The sequence below is a fragment of the Macrobrachium rosenbergii genome, chromosome 20 (assembly GCF_040412425.1).
Source record: "Macrobrachium rosenbergii isolate ZJJX-2024 chromosome 20, ASM4041242v1, whole genome shotgun sequence".
Lineage (NCBI taxonomy): Eukaryota > Metazoa > Arthropoda > Malacostraca > Decapoda > Palaemonidae > Macrobrachium > Macrobrachium rosenbergii.
Genome location: NC_089760.1, coordinates 20,755,219 through 20,776,920, shown reverse-complemented (window position 1 = coordinate 20,776,920; position 21,702 = coordinate 20,755,219). Strand labels below are relative to the sequence as shown.

The 21,702-nt window shown below is 33.3% G+C and overlaps 1 protein-coding gene across 8 annotated transcripts in view; it reads right to left on the bottom strand.

Moving 5' to 3' along the window:
* Positions 1-21,702, bottom strand: part of Lmpt (Limpet) — a 586,877-nt gene that overhangs the window by 325,423 nt on the left and 239,752 nt on the right. For all 8 annotated transcript variants that reach the window (XM_067122164.1, XM_067122165.1, XM_067122166.1 and 5 more), the window contains one exon: positions 6,392-6,493. In XM_067122164.1, the coding sequence (XP_066978265.1) occupies positions 6,392-6,493 (102 nt within the window). The remainder of the gene's footprint in view (positions 1-6,391; positions 6,494-21,702) is intronic.

Genomic DNA, 21,702 nt, shown 5'->3' with positions numbered 1-21,702 from the left:
TTAATATAATAATCTAAAATCTAAGAAAGGCTTCCAAGTCCCTAGTTCGCAAACAATGACTACAGAGTTGTCATTCTGTGAAGCTGCTTGCAAACTGTTTTTTTTTTTCGCTTTTCAACAAATGAAAATAGGAAACATATGCTATAGGCATTGAATAAGCAAAAACGATGCTTAACGGTGTAAATTCAATAGATTTAATTTCAGTTAGTTAAACATGACTGCGACCCTCATTCTCAATATATTTGTTTTCTCCTCAGTATTTACCTAAATTACCTTAGTATTATTAATTTCATCTTCAGTAGTTACCCATTATTCTCAATACATTCCTTTCTCTCAGAGATATCTATGTTCTCAGTATTTACATAAATTCTTAGTATTATTCATTTCTCTCAGTAGTTACCTATATTCTCAATATATTCCTTTCTCTCAGTAGATATCTATGTTCTAAGTATATTCGTTTCTTTCAGTAGTTACCTGCGACTCCTCCTCATGGTATGGCAATGACTTTGAAACTAATGAGCTAAAAATCAGGAGCATTTTTTCGGCTTTGATCAAAGAGCCATAAAGTGCAAACTCATGACATGACCATCGTTATTCGACCAGAAATGCCTCGACCGAATCCGTGATACATTCAACCTTATACGTTATACCTTGGTTTGGCTTTAAGAAAGGAATGTTATTCATCATCTTCATGAAAGACTTCTGAATCTGAGTAAATACTGTCGGCATTTGACCTCGCGGTATACTTTCTATTCTACCGACTCTAACCTCATGCCGACAGTCTCGAGCATTTACGTCAAACTTTCAACCTCATGGCTATAAAAATTGTTCTAAAGTATTCTTACTGCCACAGCATATTCATGATTTTCAGATAATGAAAACAAAACTCTTTTAACTTTTGCCAATACCTTGCACATATCATAACGCTCGTCCTTATGAAATACCTATCTTTTTAACCGTAAACCTGTAACCCATTCCATCACGGCTGTAGTTCGTATTAAAGCAGCTTTCTGCTAAGCCGAACTCGCGACTATTAATTTAATGTCATTACTCTATATTTCTTGATGACAGTACTTGGATTACTCAATGTTTTTTTTTTAAATTCTTATATCCCACACTTTCATGGTGTGCCCTAGGGTACTACTAAAAAATGGTGACTCCTGACTTCATGGTATGCCTTGGACTTGGCAGTGGACACAGGACAACGTTCATTATATATATATATATATATATATATATATATATATATATATATATATATATATATATATATATATATATAAATCTTTGACCTAATGGCACCTCCACTCAGTTGGAGGACACTGTCCATCACTAATATAACTGACCATTTAATATTTTCCTACCGGACAGAAGAATGCCTCTTGAGCTATTAAAAGAGGCAAGCTTTCGAAGAATCACCCTACATTAAACATTTCCATAATAAATTAAATTTCAGTAAAGCCTGAGAAATCATATGGAAAGCCTTGGACACAGCCCCTTTTCTTGGTGTACTGCAATCATAATCAATCGATGGATCACTTCTCATGTAACAAAAACATGAAACTATTTCCAATCCCCCAACATATATGGCACCAATAGGGAAATGCAACTGATAAAATTCTGTTTCAAAAATAATCAATACCTTCTGATATGACGACTTCCTCAGGTCACATAGCAAGTGCTTTCAACTGATAGTAAATCTCTGGTAACTAATCAAAGTATAAGTAGTAGTAGTAGTAGACACCTATGTTCTTAAGGTTTGTCCTTTCTTAAGTTTTCTGCTTAACAGACATAAAGCTAACTAACCGATTTTTTCATGGTAATTCCAACCCCACTATATATATTTTCCTTTAAAGGTACACAAAACGTTATCAGAACTGAAAGCAATCAACCAGAATGGAAAACTCTGCTACAAAAAGCTTCAAAAAAAAAAACTTTAAAAGGGAAACATAGCTTGTAATTTTAGAAATGACGGAAAAGCATATATATATATATATATATATATATATATATATATATATATATATATATTTACATTTTTTCCTTTTGCTGACATTCTGTACCTATATCCCCTAAGCATTTTCACAGACATGTTCAACATACCAGATTCACATGATGGTTTTACATAACTCTTTCAAAGCATAGATTTCAAGTAACCCTAACAGAGGATGTGGCTACATTCCTGCTCAAAATAACTTATTCTAAACACCAATCTCAAAAAAATGTCTCACAATAACTTGAAAATTTATTATACAAAAATCCTGGGTATTCTATTAACATCTCAGACCAGGCATACCGACGTTTGCCATAATGCTCTGCATAATCCATATCTTAGCTATAATTGACATACAGTTGTTTAAGGATGAGGCTCTTGGCACACCTTTGCAAAATACGTAAAATTTTTGTACTTTATCGATTTCATAAAGTATATATTAAGAGAAAAAATTAAGTATCTTGAAATTATCTCTAAGAGTATTAATTTATCATTCATTATATCAAAGAAATTCTTTCTTCATTTTTCTCATATCCGAGAACTATAGATACCTTCTCAGGGTACAGCTGAAAATTCTACAACGATAAGTTGAAAGAGTGAGGGGAAAAAGCTGTATGTGGCGATGGCGAATCTAAAAAATCTTACGATGAAATTGGAGGGTGTTACTTTAAAAAGCATTTTATAATGGGATTACATGTTTTTGTGATCTAAAGTGAAAAGTGCGTTACAAAATGCTGACGTAAAAAGAACTGATTTGATGTCAAAGTGTCTAAGAAAAGGGTACACTTTGTCTCCATGGCTATTAATATCTTAATTGATCGAGAGACACATGGAGTTGTAGAAAGGACACTGATGCTCGTGCAAAGTTGTTAGATTAGAAAGTAGGTTTTGAATTGACTGAAGAGAAACTATAACCCCAGTGAAAGTTTCAAAGCATTTGCAAGGGTAGAAGGATGAAAGCAAATGTGAGCAAGAATGAGGGTTCGAGGGTAAATGAAGCAATGGATGTTAACGTGGCTGACGGAAGAATGGAAGCATTTGATTCGTTTATGTGTTTGGGAGTAAATGTAACGGATGACGGTGAATCGATGGACTAAGTAACAAATGTGAAGCAAGAAAGGACCAGGATGTTTGCAAAAGATTTGGAAGAGCACTGGAGCGTCTATGGTAGTCATGACATGAATGTATGATGCATTTGTTGAACGAATTCTCCTTCATATAAGTAAAGAGTAAATTCTGAACGAAAATTAAAGACTAAAGGTTGACGTGTTTCAGATGCATTTTTCTTTATGGATTCATGTGGCCTAAGAACAATTGAAAGGCTGAAAAAATGCAATTAGTGTATATGTGGACTGAAACGTTGCATGGTTATTTATTGTTTTCGTTAATGAAATCATTGCATGAAGTCAAGGAGAGGACAGGAAATGTAGGTGTAAAGTCCTGAAGTAAAAAAAGGGAGGTCATGAATGGCTTCAGAAAATTTTATATTATTACAAAAGGAAAAAATTATCGCAGCTTACAGTGCAGTTCATATCCGTATCTGTATATAATACACTGAAATAGTTGAAAGATTAAAGTGGGAAGGGAAATGAGAGTGACCCACATAGTATTGAATAGACGGTGCTGAAACAGAAGGGCCTAATATCTATCTAGAGCAGAGTGTGTGTAGAGGGCTCACTGAGCTGCAGATAAGCATTTTTATTTGTGATACAGTTAATATTTTGGAGGCTATCTTTATATGGTGTCTGTCAAAGAAGCATTAGTTCAAGTATTCATGTATCAGTAACCTCTGTCTTGTTTATATCTCTGAAAGCAGTTTAATTAAACTGTGCTCTAAATTTATTATTCGCTATAAACGTCTAGAAGGGTAGCCAAAACACGCATGCATACACACATACACACACACATATATATATATATATATATATATATATATATATATATATATATATATATATATATATATATATATATATATATATATATATATATATATATATATATATATATATATATATATATATATATTAAACTATAAACATAACCAGCCATCTACAGCTTTGTAATTGTGTAAAATATAAAGGCATACAAATTCATGCAAAAATATGTACATACTGATGTACGTGCGTGAGTATATATTTTTTTCAAAAGTTACCAATTTACCAATCTATGCCAGTGTTCCCCTTCTGTCAAAATACCCAAAACTTTGAAAATCAATACCTAATATCTGTTTATCCGCTAATCATTTATAAATCTAAGGGGTATCGAGAAAATGCCACAACATTCCTTTCAATCTTCCGCGAAAAACTCACCGCTATTCCGGAAATGACGTCAAAAATTCTTGGGTACTACCTTAAGGCACCGGCCTTTTACCAAAATAGAACTCGTTGTTTACATGGACCTCTCTTGCAAACACACACACATACACACAATGTATACATATATGTACAGTATATATATATATATATATATATATATATATATATATATATATATATATATATATATATATATATATATGTATACATATAGCCTACATATATATGTGTAAGTATGTATGTGTATATGAATGACAGGGTGAAATACAGTAGCCACTCTATTTAGCAGATGTTTCGGGGGTCTGGCCTTCCTATAATTAACAACAAAGACCCTACAGTACAGCAAAGTTTGTACCTTCAAGTTATCCCACAGTTAACAGTAACTCATTTAACTTGTAGTCTAAACTAAACTGCACTTTAAACTTATCATTCAGTTCAAAAGGTTTATGAGAAAAATGCAAAATGTCTAAAAAAATGTACTCGAATTAAAAATCATTATAATAATCTGCCTAACAAGTGAAAAAACGTGGTCAATTGAAGTATATAAAGTCGACGGGTTACTATATTCTCTTGTTATCATAGTTGAGAGGTTGTATTTTCAGTCTGTCTATTGTTTACAAGCTAACTGGGAAATGTATTATAGAACCTCAATGAATCACAGATGAATGTAGAAAGTACAGTACTGGATATCTTGAAGAACAAAGTAACAGAAAATATGAAAAACGTTAAAGTATATGTGAAATGGCCGTGGGGTTTTAAACTTAGTCTCTAAAGGAGTAAATAATTCCTTTACCTATATACTACTGACTTCCTAAATTTCGAAGTGTTATTCGCAAAAAAAAATTATCTGATATTTTATATCTGGAAATGTCTACCATTTCAGTAAACACTTTATTGGTCTAGATTTTGATGTGCAAATATTTCAAAAAATTATTTTTTTACCTTCCAAATTCGGATATGCCTGTTACCAGCGAGAAAACAAGTCTGTGTAGTGAACAATATCATTTATTCCCTAAAAATTAAAACCATGGTTTTATAACAAGTCAGCTTATATTTATTTGGCCTAACAGCTGTTTATTTTAGGCGACCTTACTAAAAGTGAGAAATTAATCAGCAAAAATATTTTATTGTGTTCCTATCTTGTAGAAATAACTGTCATCAAGCCAGTTTGAAATGTTAGTCATACGTGCATCTGTTGAGGCACAAATCTTTATTAAGCAGAGATCTATGGTTTATCCCATGATACCACTTCCAGATTTATTGTTATTACTGATTTCGCTGCTATGCTACCACTGCTACTGTTCACTTTAATAATAATAATAATAATAATAATAATAATAATAATAATAATAATAATAATAATAATAATAACAATAACTTTGGATCTCACGAAAGCCAATCTCAAGATTTTCCAGAAAAAACTTGGCCTGAAATGCATAATGCCGATATATGAATTCTAGGAAACTATATTGTGTATCATTTCTTTTGATATGTTACTCATGTAAAGACATGTTTATAAACAAATCAATAAACTGCTAACGTAACCAAGAAGGCAGTCGAGTAAATGCGTACATTCGCCACTGTTTATTGCTCAGGATCAACTGACTGCCATGTATGTTCTAGGTCTTGGATACTCTAACACTTTCATTTTCAATCTTCTTTACAAAATGGACTGTTATTTACGTATTCTTAACAATATAGTGGTGTTTGGAATCCTACCATTTATGAAGTAACTTTATTCCATATTTCATTTTGATACGGAAAACATTTTTAGAACCAATTTACAGCCCTGTCCACACTGGCGGGCACTGCCCGACGGGCAAACACTGTTCCCATAACCCGTTCCACTACACTGACCGACTGCGTATGGAGCCAGAACGATGCGATTGTCTGGTAACACTGCTTTAGAAGCGCGAGAAAATATTAAGAGCTGCAAGTGCCCGGTGGGCATGCCCGCTAGTGTGGACAGGCCCTAACAGACGCGCAAACAAATAAATAAACTCCAATCCAAGTTGGGGGAGGTTAATAAATAGTGAACTTTATTCTCTTCAAAAACCGGGTTAGCTTCTGCAGTACTCACCCTAGAGAGTCTCCAAGGCCGAGACGCTCGCGCACGTTGACCCAATCCTCGTGGTAGACATCATGGAGTTCCCTGGTGCATTTGCAGCTCTGACACGTCTTCCTGTTAACCAATGAAAAAGGGAAGAGTTGTCATTATTGCGGGTAGAGAAAGTTTTCAAGATAGCATAAGGTCAAGATAAAAAGCACAACTAGTTCAAGAAGAATTTAATTAAAAGATGTCTTGGTGTTCTATTCTCAGAAGTTTATGATACCTTTAAGAACTGTTTCCATGAGTGACCTAAAATTAATGTGGACATGAAAGCGCAACGTTTCATTTACAAAGAAACAAGTTCTATATACCTGTAGCCATCACACCAAAATTCCGTGAACCTGGATCAACTACTTTCAGTCACTTGCGACTAGCAACTTTTGATTATCGTAGAAACAGATCTCAATACGAACGTTGGCTCCATAATACAAATATCAATAACATCTGTATGGATAAAATAAATATAAAACCATATATTTGTTTAAACGCTCTCAACATCAACACACAAAAGAGAGTAGAGGTAATTCCTTCGTGTATTGTCTTGAGGCTGATATGCTCAAGGAAACCCGGGTAATCATTCGAAACTTGCATTAAATTCATTTGCTTGACATCGCTGCTTTTGTGGTGATATTATTTGGATAAACCAGTTAATAAATCTACTTTCTTTCTTTACATCTTGGTTATTTGGATGCTTACCACTTCGGCATCCAGTTAACTGAAAATGCAAATGAAAATTTCAATGGTTCAGTTCGTCTGTCCAAGCGCTCAGAAAAATGAGCAAATTATTGGGACATCTCTCCATCCATACATCCATACATCCATACATACATACAACTTTATTGGGAAGTTTCGAGCAGTACTCTCACTCGTTATCAACCTACAAAATTAAAATGACAACATTACAATTCTTATAATAGAATTCAAAATAATACAGTAAAATTACTTTGAAAATAAGAATATGTTTAAAAGATGGTTAATCAAAATAAATAAAAGAGTAAAATAAAATAAAACAAAATACAAAAAAATAAAACATTTAAGTAAAAAAAACGGAAGGTACAAAAGCATAACAAACATACTAATTAATATACAATACCAGTAAAACGCAGACTAAAAACACAAAAGTGAGGTTACAGCCACATTTCTAGCCAAAGAAGGTTTTATCTTGATGGTATATAGAACTTCTAAAATGTCGAGGTCTGTAGCAAACAGAGCAGTGGTTAAAACAGAAAAATCATCAATATGTAAAGGATGACCAGTCTCCTCGCTGTGTTCTCTAATTGCACTGTAACTAGGCCTTGAAAGATAATTGCCAGTACGATAATTGCCAGTACGATATGACTTACCTAGGTGTTCAAACCATCTCATCCAAGCTGATCTGGTAGTTTTTCCAACGTAAGTGGCATCACAACCACCACACTGCCATTTATAGATCAGATTGGACCGAAGGCTTGTTGGTATAGGGCCTTTAATTTTGAAGAAATTACCTAATTTATTTTGCAAAGTGAAGTATATTTTGATATCTAGCTGAGGGTAACCAATGGACAAAATAGAAATTAATTGTTTTTTTTAAATCGTAAAGACCCTATACCAACAAGCCTTCGGTCCAATCTGATCTATAAATGGCAGTGTGGTGGTTGTGATGCCACTTACGTTGGAAAAACTACCAGATCAGCTTGGATGATATGGTTTGAACACCTAGGCAAGTCATATCGTACTGGCAATTATCTTTCAAGGCCTAGTTACAGTGCAATTAGAGAACACAGCGAGGAGACTGGTCATCCTTTACATATTGATGATTTTTCTGTTTTAACCACTGCTCAGTTTGCTACAGACCTCAACATTTTAGAAGTTCTATATACCATCAAGATAAAGCCTTCTTTGGCTAGAAATGTGGCTGTAACCTCACTTTTGTGTTTTTAGTCTGCGTTTTACTGGTACTGTATATTAATTAGTATGTTTGTTATGCCTTTGTACCTTCCTTTTTTTTTACTTAAATTTTTAAATTTTTTGTATTTTGCTTTATTTTAATTTACTCTTTTATTTATTTTGATTTATTTAAATGTACTCTTATTTTCATAGTAATTTTTATTATTTTAATTTACTTATAAGAATTTATTTATTTTGATTATGTAAAATGTAAGTAAAAGTTTGGCCTTCATTTACTGATATGCAGATAGCATTCCCTGCTGGTGTATCCATTGCATGCATGCACATACATACATATACAAAATTAAAGTCACATTCAATACAGCTTCTCAAGACCTCTGAGCCCAAATGTATACTGGCCTTCGATTCAGTATATCTCTCAAGGAAATAAACTTCGCCTTATTTATAACACTAACGAGATGACCCGTAAAAGATCCCTCACATTAATCCATTAATCCCAATTCTCTCTCCCCCCCTCTCTTACACAATCAACTAAATTACTTAATGAGACCGCTTACCATTTTGCTTCCCTGTTCTTCAAGCCATTAGCTAAATTACTTACGTCTTTCTACACCTTTTTTCACACAGAACTGGACAGAAAAATCCAATTGCTGAGATGAGAATGTTTGACTGTTAGTTCTTAACGTTGCTGATAATTCTGTCCCATATATTCAAAGGTACTTTCGTCGTCGTCGTCGTCGTCGTCGGAGAGAGAGAGAGAGAGAGAGAGAGAGAGAGAGAGAGAGAGAGAGAGAGAGAGAGAGAGAGAGAGAGACCCAAGTTGCATATTCAAAGAATGAAAAGACGCACTTTCACTCTTAAACTTTTAATGACTTGACTTGTTCATGCCTACAGTGGTTAACGACAAAAACGAGTTAACAGCCAATCAACCCACTATACTTATATACAAACAAATACCCTTGGTCAAGGGATCATATAGAAATATGTCCCTGTCGACCTCTCTTAGATTCTACACAATATCAACCACTATTTCGTAAATAGAAACAGAGAGGTTTCCCTATTATTTGTTTTGCGAAGTATTCGCATTCGCGACAGTAAGAAAACTGTGAATTAGCATAAACATTAAATGGCTGCAAATGAGTTTCCTTCACCCCGTTAGTTGCTTCAAAGACTTCATCTCAACTCCGGACTTCATTACATTTTTGTAAAACAAGAAAAAATATAAAAAAAAAACAGAGGAAAAAGCCAGGAAGAATATAAAACAAACCTAATTTAAAGGAGAGGAAAATACTGGCTAAGAAAAGTCAAAAGGATAAGATGAGAAAACCAGCATGGACACGTTCAAACATATACTGTACATACATACATACATATATATATTTATATATATATATATATGTATATAAAATATATATACACACATGTACACATACACACACACACACACACACACATACATATATATATATATATATATATATATATATATATATATATATATATATATATATATATATATATATATATATATATGAATATATAATATGCATTATGTTTTAGCTGAAAGATAAATAGGGTGACTCTTCAGATATAGTGTGAACTTCAGTTTTCCTGCCAAGCGAAGTGTTGGTCATTTGGAGCAGCTTTTATAATTTACCCTTGGAGGCAAAAATTCTTCTATGCAAATAATAACTGAAACAACAAAATGTTTCAAATTTCTTATATAAAAATAAAGCCTTACAAATCTTTCAGTTCACCACATCCAGCCAAAATTCATATTTTGTAAAAGAGGGCTCTGTGTTTACTAATACGCAACTTTGTAAGAAAGTATTCCATTAAAAAAATACTGAGACGAAGTCACTATTCAAAACGACACAGGCCCACTGGCAAATGAGATTTCAATGCATTTCATACTGATAGATTATATATTCACCAATACCAGAACACAAAGAGGAATTCCACTTCAGTAGAGGCTTACAGTATACTCAGAGGTACAATCGAAAATGTAACTTTTGATGTGGGAATGTATCAAAGAGCAAAGCTCATAAGAACAACCAAAACATCACCAAATTGTTTATTCCTTATGAACTAATGAATAATCCCATAAAATACTAATGAATTAGTTTACAAAAATAGCGATCAATGCAATATTATTTAATATACCACGAAAAGCAAACCTTACTATAAAGAAAAAAAATTACTAGGAAAACTAGTAAACATGAAATTCAAACATCTCAACCCGGCCTTCTCTTCTTCATGATTCCTATCATTTTACTTCCCTACAAAATGCAGGTCAGTTAGATGTAATTCTTATTATCTTCTGTGTATTTCTCAAAATTTCCCTGAAACTTACCATCAATAACCAGTCAGCCTGACCTAACTTGAAAATATCAAATCTTAAAATTGGTGAGCTTAATGTAGGTAAACTTCCTGAAAACTGTACTTAATAAAGAATTAATAAAAATAAAAACTCCAACTTACTGTGTCACAATGACTGAAAGACTGACTGATGTCCATAAACTGGCACCAAACAGCTATACTTTATTTAATATAATAGTTCATTCTGACTTTGGGCAAAAATGGATAAAAATAGTTACATAACATCTTAGACGTGGCAGCATAGCACCACGTCGTCAAGAACCAACAGTAACAAACGCCCTTCTAATACCAACAACAGCGGACGCCACCGATGTAAACAAACAGACCCTTGCTCCTGCAACAGCAAGGCTCATCTGCTGCGGATCCCAAGGGAGAAGATATCTTCAGCGAAAGAGACACAGAAACAGACAGACGGGGGATTATGAATAGTGAAAATCTGGCTGTAAAACCAAGAACTGGGGCACTTTCACACCAACGGAGAATTATCCCTTGAAAACTGCATGGCATAATAGCAGAAAAATAACTAGTTCAGGATCCCTCTGCAAGGTTGTCATTTTCAGCATAAATATAGATATGAATACGAATTTGCAAATACAAAGATAATCACTCACTTCCTCGCCCAATGACTGCAAAGAGAAACCCGAAATATGAGTATGATATCGCGTATTCATACCAAGAAATGTCTCAGCAGTCTTTATTAAATTTTTTAGAATAAAAAAATACTTAAGTACCATTAGGAATGAAGTAAGTTTTATTCGTAGGTAGAAAAACCCACGCTTCATTTGTAAGATGTTCACTGCAGGAAAAATGAACAAGCAATCACTGTCATATTCATACAACGCTTTATTCTTGAATCATGGTTAAATCTAAAGCATAAGACTCTCCAGATCCTCACGCCACCTCCCGAGAGTCAACTTTCTTTTACACCAATTCTTTTTTTCTGAATCCGCCACACTGCTTTTCTAACAACCACCCAACCTCATCCACAACCCAACAAGCCAGATATCATGAACAGATTGATTGCTAAATAAAAAAAATCCTATAATCAATTCGCAGAATCAATCATTCACACAAATCTAATCATTTTAGTAACAACGATAAACTATCTGTCAACATATTATGATAAAACATTTTAACATATACTGAACTATACTGACAGAGAAGAGAATCAAATTATAGATTATACGGAAATTAAAAGAACGAAAACTAGGCAAACTTTTCGATGATCTCATCTTACATATCTATAATTCAAAGCGCTACGCTATCGGTGTATAATAATAATAAATCAAATAATATATATAATCATATATATATATTATATATATATATATATATATATATTATATATATTATATATTTATATATAGATATATATATTCAAAAATATATATAAAATATAATAGTATATATATATATGAAAATAATTCATATAAAATATCAAAAAAATAAAAGATAACAGTCCTTGTACTGAAAATAAGAATTTATCAAAAAACGTTGAGCAGTCCACAGTAATTTATAAATGAACGTTGAGGACACACCACAGTTTCGTCACAACTAAATGTATCATTTTGGTCAGGGAAACCCATTGGGAGAGCATGTCTGGATCCATAAAACAGGCTGCAATCACAATGTATGAATAACGGCAAGATGCAACCCGAAATTACTGATAACTGCAGAACTTGGCAAAGGTAAGAAAAAGCGATGCTTTGCTTACCAGTTCGAGCAATAGCTAAAGGTGACAAGGACAGAATAAACTTTTCAAGACCCCAAGTAATGAGTTGGCAAATACTTTACTCTAAAAAAGTGTACGAAAATTTCCAATAACCCTATTTCATGTTTTATTTAAAAATAAGGAAATTGCAATGGTCCACCGCACTGTCTTACATGCGAATACCTGGGAGGGCCAAACCTCGAATTCTGATAGGGGAAATACATTCTGTATCTGAAATACTAAGACTTCAAATCACTGAAATACCATACGTTTTGCGTCGCGTGTGCCCCAGGGTATTCAACTTTCGGTGCAACTTAGTATACTTATACTGCAAAGTTAAAACTAAAGAAAAAAAAACTCTAGTTCGGCCACATAAGAGTGATACTAAAAGACTGGTTTACTCAACTAAATTCTTATGCCATAATTTTCTTTGCTTGGTACTGTCCTCTCTCTGTTCTCTCTTTTTTAGCATATAAGCCTTCTACTCTTAGGAAGCAGCCTTTCAGACTTGATATAACTCTAGGTAAATTTTCAATAATAATAATAATAATAATAATAATAATAATAATAATAATAATAATAATAATAATAATAATAATAATAATAATAATGATGATCTCAGATATTAAATAACATTTGATAACATATAATTAGATACTGGCTTTGGAAATCTATATCACCACATTATTTCCATGTAAAATAGAAGGTTCTCGATCATGGAGATAGTTTTTCATCGGAAAACTCAATTATGTGGCACAGACTTTCATTTCACTGCAATCAAACAAATATATATATATATATATATATATATATATATATATATATATATATATATATATATATATATATATATATATATATTTTTATATATATATATATATATATATATATATATATTATATATATATATATATATATATATATATATATATATATATATATATATATATATGTGTGTGTGTGTGTGTGTGTACATAACTATATATATTCTTTTCTGTATGGAAAAAGGTAAGTGAAGGATATATTTGATTTTCTTTGATTTAGTTATCGGATAATTAGTCTCTACCTTCAGATATATGTCACTGGTGAGAGATGGCATATTCAATAAGAAGTGAATGCTTCCCTAGATTCAGTAATGTAGACAGGATGCTGCTCGTCCAGAATTCGTTCATATGGCCTTGCTACCCACCGGGACATAGGAAGAATGAATGCCTAGGATGAATGGATCAACATTTGGCGGTAAGTTGTAGGTAACAAGTTAAGGAAGTATTTACGACAAAAATAGAGTCAAATATAATTATCGCATCTAAAAGATAAAAAAAAAGTAGCTTTATTTTATGTTGCATCGTCTGTTTGAACACATTCAATATCCACCACCCAACACTTTCTTTACGTTATCGATGTCAATTTCCGTTTTATTCAAGTTAAATGTGAGGAATACAATTGATACTCATGTAACGATTTATATTTGGCTTTTTTTCTATTTCTATGCAAAAAAAAAAAATCGAAGGTTGTTTGCATATCTGAATTTTGACAAGAGGCAATAAAAATGCAAAATTCCGTACTCTGGACACAAGCAGAAATTAATAACATGTATTTGTCAAGATGTATATAACAGCCTCTTGGATGTTCTAACAGATAAACAATTTTGTACACTATTTCTGTACAGGTCAAACTATTGTGAAACACTTCTGGCATCAAAATGCCTGACATATACATGGTTACGGATACAGGTGCCTATTTGTTTCTTTTCTTTTACATAGAAATTTAAATTCCTGTTAATATAAATTTAGCCTTCCTATGACATACTCTATGCGCGATGTATCGAAGTAAAATCACCATACATCTCTGGTAAGTTTCAGAGATAAGAAATCATTTTACTTTAAATTCCAGTGGATGTATGAAGAAAAATCTCAAAAATAAGAACGGCGGAAACAAGGAAAGTAAAAGAAGGAGAAATTACACAAAAACGTTAACAGTCGGCATGATAAGAAATTTTCGACTAGCGTCAGAGCAACGGGGGCTTGCAATTTACTAATTATGAGAATACCAACGTCTTCTAAAGCACGAGGAGAAAAAGCCTCCCTCCTCCCTTCTGATATGGAACTGAGGGGATGGTCGGTAATTAGACATATCAACAAGGCTCCTCGTCTTCACTATCATCGTCGGAGGTAGTTAAAATGTTCGACAGGGGATTCATCTTAACTCCTCAGCTAATCTCGTCCCACGTCAAGCTGCCATCTTGGACGGTCGCCAACTCGTGACGTCACGCGAGTTAGGGAGAACACCTTTTGAAAGTCGGCGAACAGGTGTATCTAGGTTGGGTTGCCTCGTGTACTCCTTTCTTTGCCGTATTTACTTCGGTCCCATACTCCAGGCTTCAAGAGCTTCGGTTGAAAAACATAATAAGCGCCGTCAGTGTGCTAATGACTAATTAACAAAAGCACGCTGATGGTGCAGGCTTAAGTTTACATATACTGTAAACACATTAAGATGAAGCAATAACGGCAAGTACAATAATCTTCGTCAAAAGGATTTCGAAAATAGTACATTATTACTAACACCACAAAATCAGCAAACATCAAATTAAGGAAAAGATGCGAAGGGTGCCCGCCAAGGAGCAAGAGAAACATATAAATAAATACTGACGAACAAATCAAGATACAATACTGACAGTAAGTACCTATCTGCGCTCACACACAAAAATGGGTCCCTTGCGACCATGTTTTCCCAAAGAGATCTTAAAAGGTATTTTTACAACTGTAGTTATTTGCTTATTTGGGTCTCGTCCCTGTTATCAATTAAGGCCAACCTTTGGCAAAAGCGAAGTGTGTTGCATATTTTTCATCCTACATATGATTATATCTCTTCGTCTGTCACAGTTCTGTGAGGGATCTCAAAGGAAAAATTATAAACTAAAACTATGGGATCATCTTGGCCAAAATAAACATATATACGAATATTTTTCCTCAAAAATAAATGAATTTTTCCTACGAAATTATTATTATCAATTACGCTCTGTATTATGTATCTGGGAACCAACAAACTTGCCAAATACATACATACAGAAATGCATATATAGCTAGATATATGTATGTATACATTATGCCTCTGTATGCAAATATGTACCAGTATAAACAAGATTATATATACTGTATATATATACATATATATACACATACATATATACATACACACATATATATGTGTGTATGTATGTAGTTTAATCATGGGAAGAACTGAGGACGATAAACAGATGAAAAGATTGTATGTACAATTCTAAATAGTTGGAAGGAAGATGAGGAAGCTTAGAATGTGCGAGAAAGGACATAGAAAATAAAGGTGAATGACAATGACTGCAGGAGGATTCGAAAAGAGCCTTGGTTCGACTCGGTGCTAAGGGCCTCCTGCCTGTGTCAAAAGCGGTTATGTCAGAATTTATCGACACACGATGTCCATCCTTGATTCAGCAGTTAAAAGAATGGGAAAGCAGCTCAATATCAACTAGACCAAGAAAATGCATGGCAACATAATGTAACAGATATATAATACCATATAATACCGTACTGATGAAATTACAGATTACTACGATACTGCCGTTATTAATTCAGGACAAGTACAAAATTGGGTGTGTATGTGTGTTTGTACACAAACACATGCAATATATATATATATACATATATATATATATATATATATATATATATATATATATATATATATATATATATATATATATATATATATATATATATATATATGTATATAATGTACAAGATTTGTCTTGTTGGCGAAAGGGTTTTGATTATTGATATATCACTGCTATTTTGATTATATATATACATATATATATATATAAAATATATGAAAACTTGCAAAATGTTTGAACCTATATATCAAAACAAGCAGTGATGTATCAATAATTAAAACCCTCTCTTCAACAAAAGTCTAACTCGATTTACCAGGACTCTCAGCGTTCGGGAGAAATATCTAGCAAAGGTTATTTTAGCGCACTTCCTGGTGTGTGATTTGGGTTCTATGGCTCGCGTACGTATATTATGTCTATGTAGGTATCGACTAAGAGCTGCACATACTAACGCTTAAGCACGCATTTCCCTTAATTTCTTCTTTTCCATACAATAACTTCTTTTAAAAATTTCCCTTTGGTGCTATGTTTTTTAAGGTCTGCGGTGCTTTTTTCATATGAATAGGGTTCATCTTCTGAATAATAATAATAATAATAATAATAATAATAATAATAATAATAATAATAATAATAATAATAATAATAATAATAATAATAATAATAATAATAATAATAATAATAATAATAATAATAATAATAATAATAATAATAATAGTTAGAAAATACATCAGGAACGGTACAAATACTCTCGTTCGTCACATGAATGAAACTAGCTGTAAAGTTTACACTTTAGTTAGGATTTAGGTTACAGCAAAAATACGTTAGTGTAAGATTACCAAGTAGAGAGAGAGAGAGAGAGAGAGAGAGAGAGAGAGAGAGAGTTTTTCTAGGGAAGAATGTTCATTCAAAAGTTATATGGAGGGATTAACTTTCATACGTTCAATATTTATCTTTTCACAGTATGAACTAATTTTTGCAAAAGACTTTTATTTATTCTCTCTCTCTCTCTCTCTCTCTCTCTCTCTCTATATATATATATATATATATATATATATATATATATATATATATATATATATATATATATATATACATAATGTAAGTTTATGAAGTACTCAAAAACTATTTTTAATGTACTACTGGGCGGTGGCCTTCGATAATCAACAGTTTAGTTGTATTGTGAATCGTATGGTAAATTCGGCATGACTACTTGGAGGTTACAAGTCTTTCTAGTAAGTTTGGTGTGCGATGGCAGGATGATGTAATGGCTGTTTGTTGACTGTTCTCCATCAACAAGTTCTACGTTTCCTGCTCTTGAACTATATACGGTCTTTTGTGGTTGATAATCACCGCTGATGTTATGCATATGTTTATAGTTCATGATTTAGTGAGGTTGGTCCCTCTTTTCTTTGAGAAACAGATAAATAACATTCAAATATACCTTTTCTACTACGATGACGATGTATGATACTGAATATAAGCTTTATGGTGTGAGCGAAGCGTGTGTTCGAATTTGTAGGTGGGACAACGAAGGGTTATGTGCAAAAGGGCGAGACAAGGCTGTGTTATGTTACCGTGGCTGTTTGATATTTCTCCTGATGGAGTGATGCAAGAGTGGCTACGCAATATGGACGAGGGATAGTAAGGAGAAACTGAAGAAAATAATGTAAGAATCTGAAGCTGTTTGGAGAAGGAAAAGGCGAAGGAGAAGAGCAATTGTGAACACGAATAGGCTTATAAGGGTAACAAAAAAATGTGGGTAACAAAATAGGGGTTGAAAGGCTGTATGGTGCGCAAGTGGGTGGGCTTAAACTATTAATATGAACTGTTTCGGGAGTATACGGGGCGTAAGAACTGAAAGAGTGAGTTAAGTTTAAGTATACCTTAGTTTAACCAGACCACTGAGCTGATTAACAGCTCTCCTAGGGCTGGCCCGAAGGATTAGACTTATTTTACGTGGCTAAGAACCAATTGGTTACCTAGCAACGGAACCTACAGCTTATTGTGGAATCCGAACCACATTATAGCGAGAAATGAATTTCTATCACCAGAAATAAATTCCTCTAATTCTTCACTGGCCGGTCGGAGAATCGAACGCGGGGACAGCAGAGGGCTAGCTGAGAACGGTACCCACCCGTCCAATGAGGAACTTGAAAGAGTGAGAAATGTAGAGATGTGTCGAAGTGGTAACAGATCTTGCGTAGGTCAACGGATATATCATTATTTTAGAATGGCTTGGTCACATGAAAAGAATGGAAGAAACGAGTGTAGAATTCAGTAGTATTAAGAAGGTAGTGGAAGAGGAAGGCCTAAAAAGTTTTGGATGGATGGGCTTTCGTATCCCGAAACAACAAAAGTGCATGAAAGAAAGAGGTGACTCCCAGTGTAAGTGTCCAGGGGCTGATGCGTTGCTAACGAGTCCTCCTGCGTAGGTTTATGAGGCAGTTAATGCTGTGGAAGCTTTCAGTATTTGGAGTTCGTTAACGATTTACCAGTTAAATGATGGATATGAAAGAGACCTCTGAATGTACCCCATTTTACATGAAATTTTTAATGTTGTATGCATACATGCATACATACATACATATTACACATTTAGCTGTATTCCAAATCTAATGTTGTAAAAAGGGAAGTAGCTGATTCTTTCAGGTATTCCAAGTTGGAATAATATGTGTGCCGGTGCATTCCAGGAATTTGTTGCAGCTGGAGACATAGAGTAGCGTGATTTAGATTTTTTTATACAAAACATTGTAAAAATGCAACTCATACCATCCACTAACTCTCATAATCTCTCCATCTTTATTTGTTTACTTTTTGAGGTGATGAGTAAAGAGGTGGGAGTGGGCGTGGGGGAGGGGTGAGGGTGGAGGAGGTGTGTCTGCGCAAGATCAGAGCATGGATTCCGAGGCATTTGAATTTCCTTCTTCCTTTCTTCTGACAGATCTGCGCTTCTTAGCTCTACACGGTTAACTTATAAAGCCATCTCAGAATCCAACATAACAACAAAACTACCATTGTATTATAACAGCAGTAATTTCAGAAAAAAAATCGTCTTTAATTAGCATTTGCATGAACAGCAGACACATAATTTGTATAATGGAATTACCACCAATGAAATGAGCTAGATATTTCATTTTTACTTAATTAGTGCAGAGGATATTCCTATTCTAAGGTCATCAACGCCCAACACAGCTAAAGTATTACTTTTGTACCTGGCTGCTTTACCTGCTGCTGTTTATTCACTATCATACTTATTACCTTAATGATTTATTTATCCACTTCTTATTTCGGACGTAGTTTACTATACTTATACGGACTCATTTTCTTCATAATTATGTGGATTAACCAAAAAATCCCCTGAAAATCAGAATCGTGCTTGTTTATGACACTTAAAAACGATCAACATACATAAAACACTGATGTCGAATAAAGCTCGCTCTCTCTCGCTCTCTCTCTCTCCCTGAGCTATTTTTATGCACAGATACACAAATTATATATCAATATAAAAGACAGTGAAAATTCAGTATACGAATATTTCAGTAGTATTTATGATTTACTATGTCGGAAGGGGTTTCATAATAATAATAATAATAATAATAATAGTAATAGTAATAATAATAATAGTAGTAGTAGTAGTAGTAGTAGTAGTAGTAGTAGTAGTAGTAGTAGTAGTAGAGAATGACTGTACAACAGAATAATAACATATTCTGATTCAGTTTAATGATGTACCTACACATCCATCAAAGAAACAATCATTCATCACATTCATACACATAAAAATTCAATAATTCAACAAAAAGTATAAAAAAAAGTCCCTGACATTGAAATGCATTTCAAAACCAAGTAAAAAAAATCAAAAGAAAAAACCCAAGAAAGAGTTATTTTAACATCAATAAGTGTAAACAAAATGAATAAACCTGGACTCGTTCCAAGCCTGCATAAATTCGCCTGCGGTCCCTAATGATTAATCAATTTCCCGACAGCACGTGACTCTTATTAAATCAAATGATGCGATGCAGCCCACGATGACGCTAGGCTGAAAAAAATGCAAGCAAAATAATATTTACATTTTCTTTATGAGTTTATTTATATATTTATTCACTTATAATTACGTATAATTATTTATTGATATCATACATTGACACTTACCCTTTCGTATTTTTATTGCTTCACCTATTACCTATTTAATTTCTGGCATCTAACGCCCTTGCATATTTACTTTTCACTATGTTTTGCTTTAACTTTGAATAAAAAACTATTCTTTCATGTATTTTTTCACAGCAAGTTAGGCCATGCCCCTTTTCTTTCATATTTTTATTATGTCATTCATTTATCCTTCAATTTATTAATAACTCATAACACATTAAATAATTAACAGACACAATTACATAGTATAGCAATGTTTTACCACTTACGGTGCTCTGTACTTTCATTTTAAACAAATATGCATTTTATTCTGCTAAAACAAGTTAGGCATATGTACAGCCTTTTTGCATGTTCATTAATAGTAATGAATTCACTTTGGGGCTCTCTTGGATTTATAGTCTCCTGACTCTGTCCATTAATGTTTTCAGCTGAAGATTTAAGGAAAAAAAAAAGGTAAAGAAAGAAATCTGAATTTCTGTCGGCTGAAAAAAAAAAACACACAACCTAGACAATGACCAATACCTTTATCCATACTGAATTTGCAAAAATTTAACACACGTAATTATTATAAAATTAATGAACTATTTTTGCTGGAAATAGGAATAACACTGGTTATAAAATTTAACTCTTTTGACTCTTACCAGTCATCCAGAAGAACTGCTTAGCGAAATATCTATTAGGTAGTAATTTACATAATAAAAACAGAACTACCGTTTTTAACCACAATATGCTTGGTTGGTTGGTTTAGATTAAGTCGACCTTATATCCAGCATGGGCATAAGGTGCGTAAGAGGATAGGCCTGCTTTGGACCTCTGAACTCGTCCGACTAACGGAGGTCACAACCAAAACAATTCCGTACAACATCCACTAGGGGAATTTTTAGTTTATAAAAAAGAAGAAGGGGGGGAGGGGTTTGCAAGGGCGAATAATACCAGTAGTCACTTGAACCTCCCTCAAACTCTTACGAGGATTAGGTGTCGTCATGCGACCCTAAAAGATAAGCAAAAATAATGCGCAGGAGGGAAAGAAGAAAGCAACTGTCACGCAGAACTCTAGCTTGAGTCAAGGAAACAACTTGGATTTAATCTCCCTCCTCGATGTTTGAAAATAAAAACTTTAAAAACTTCATTTAAAGTGTGAACATTTTTAAGAATTATCAAATGCAACTCTTTCCCATCATATGAATATAGAAGGAATACACAAAAATTCTGTATGAATAAAATATAGCAAATAAAACGTCTCAGAAGACATTTGAAATGCTAATATTTTCCCCAAAATGTTAGTAATTCAACGTAAAGGTTTTGGAGCTGAACTATTTCTAACACTGACCTCCCTTTAAAATATGGCAAATTCAAACATATATCTCACTTGAAAATGGAAACTCAAATGGCCTTTCGAACATGTATCTCACACAAAAATGTAAACTCAAATGGCTATCAAACTGATATATTGAAACAAATATCAGCAACTCGAACTTCGTCCGCCCAGAACTATTAGGAACAGATAACCTG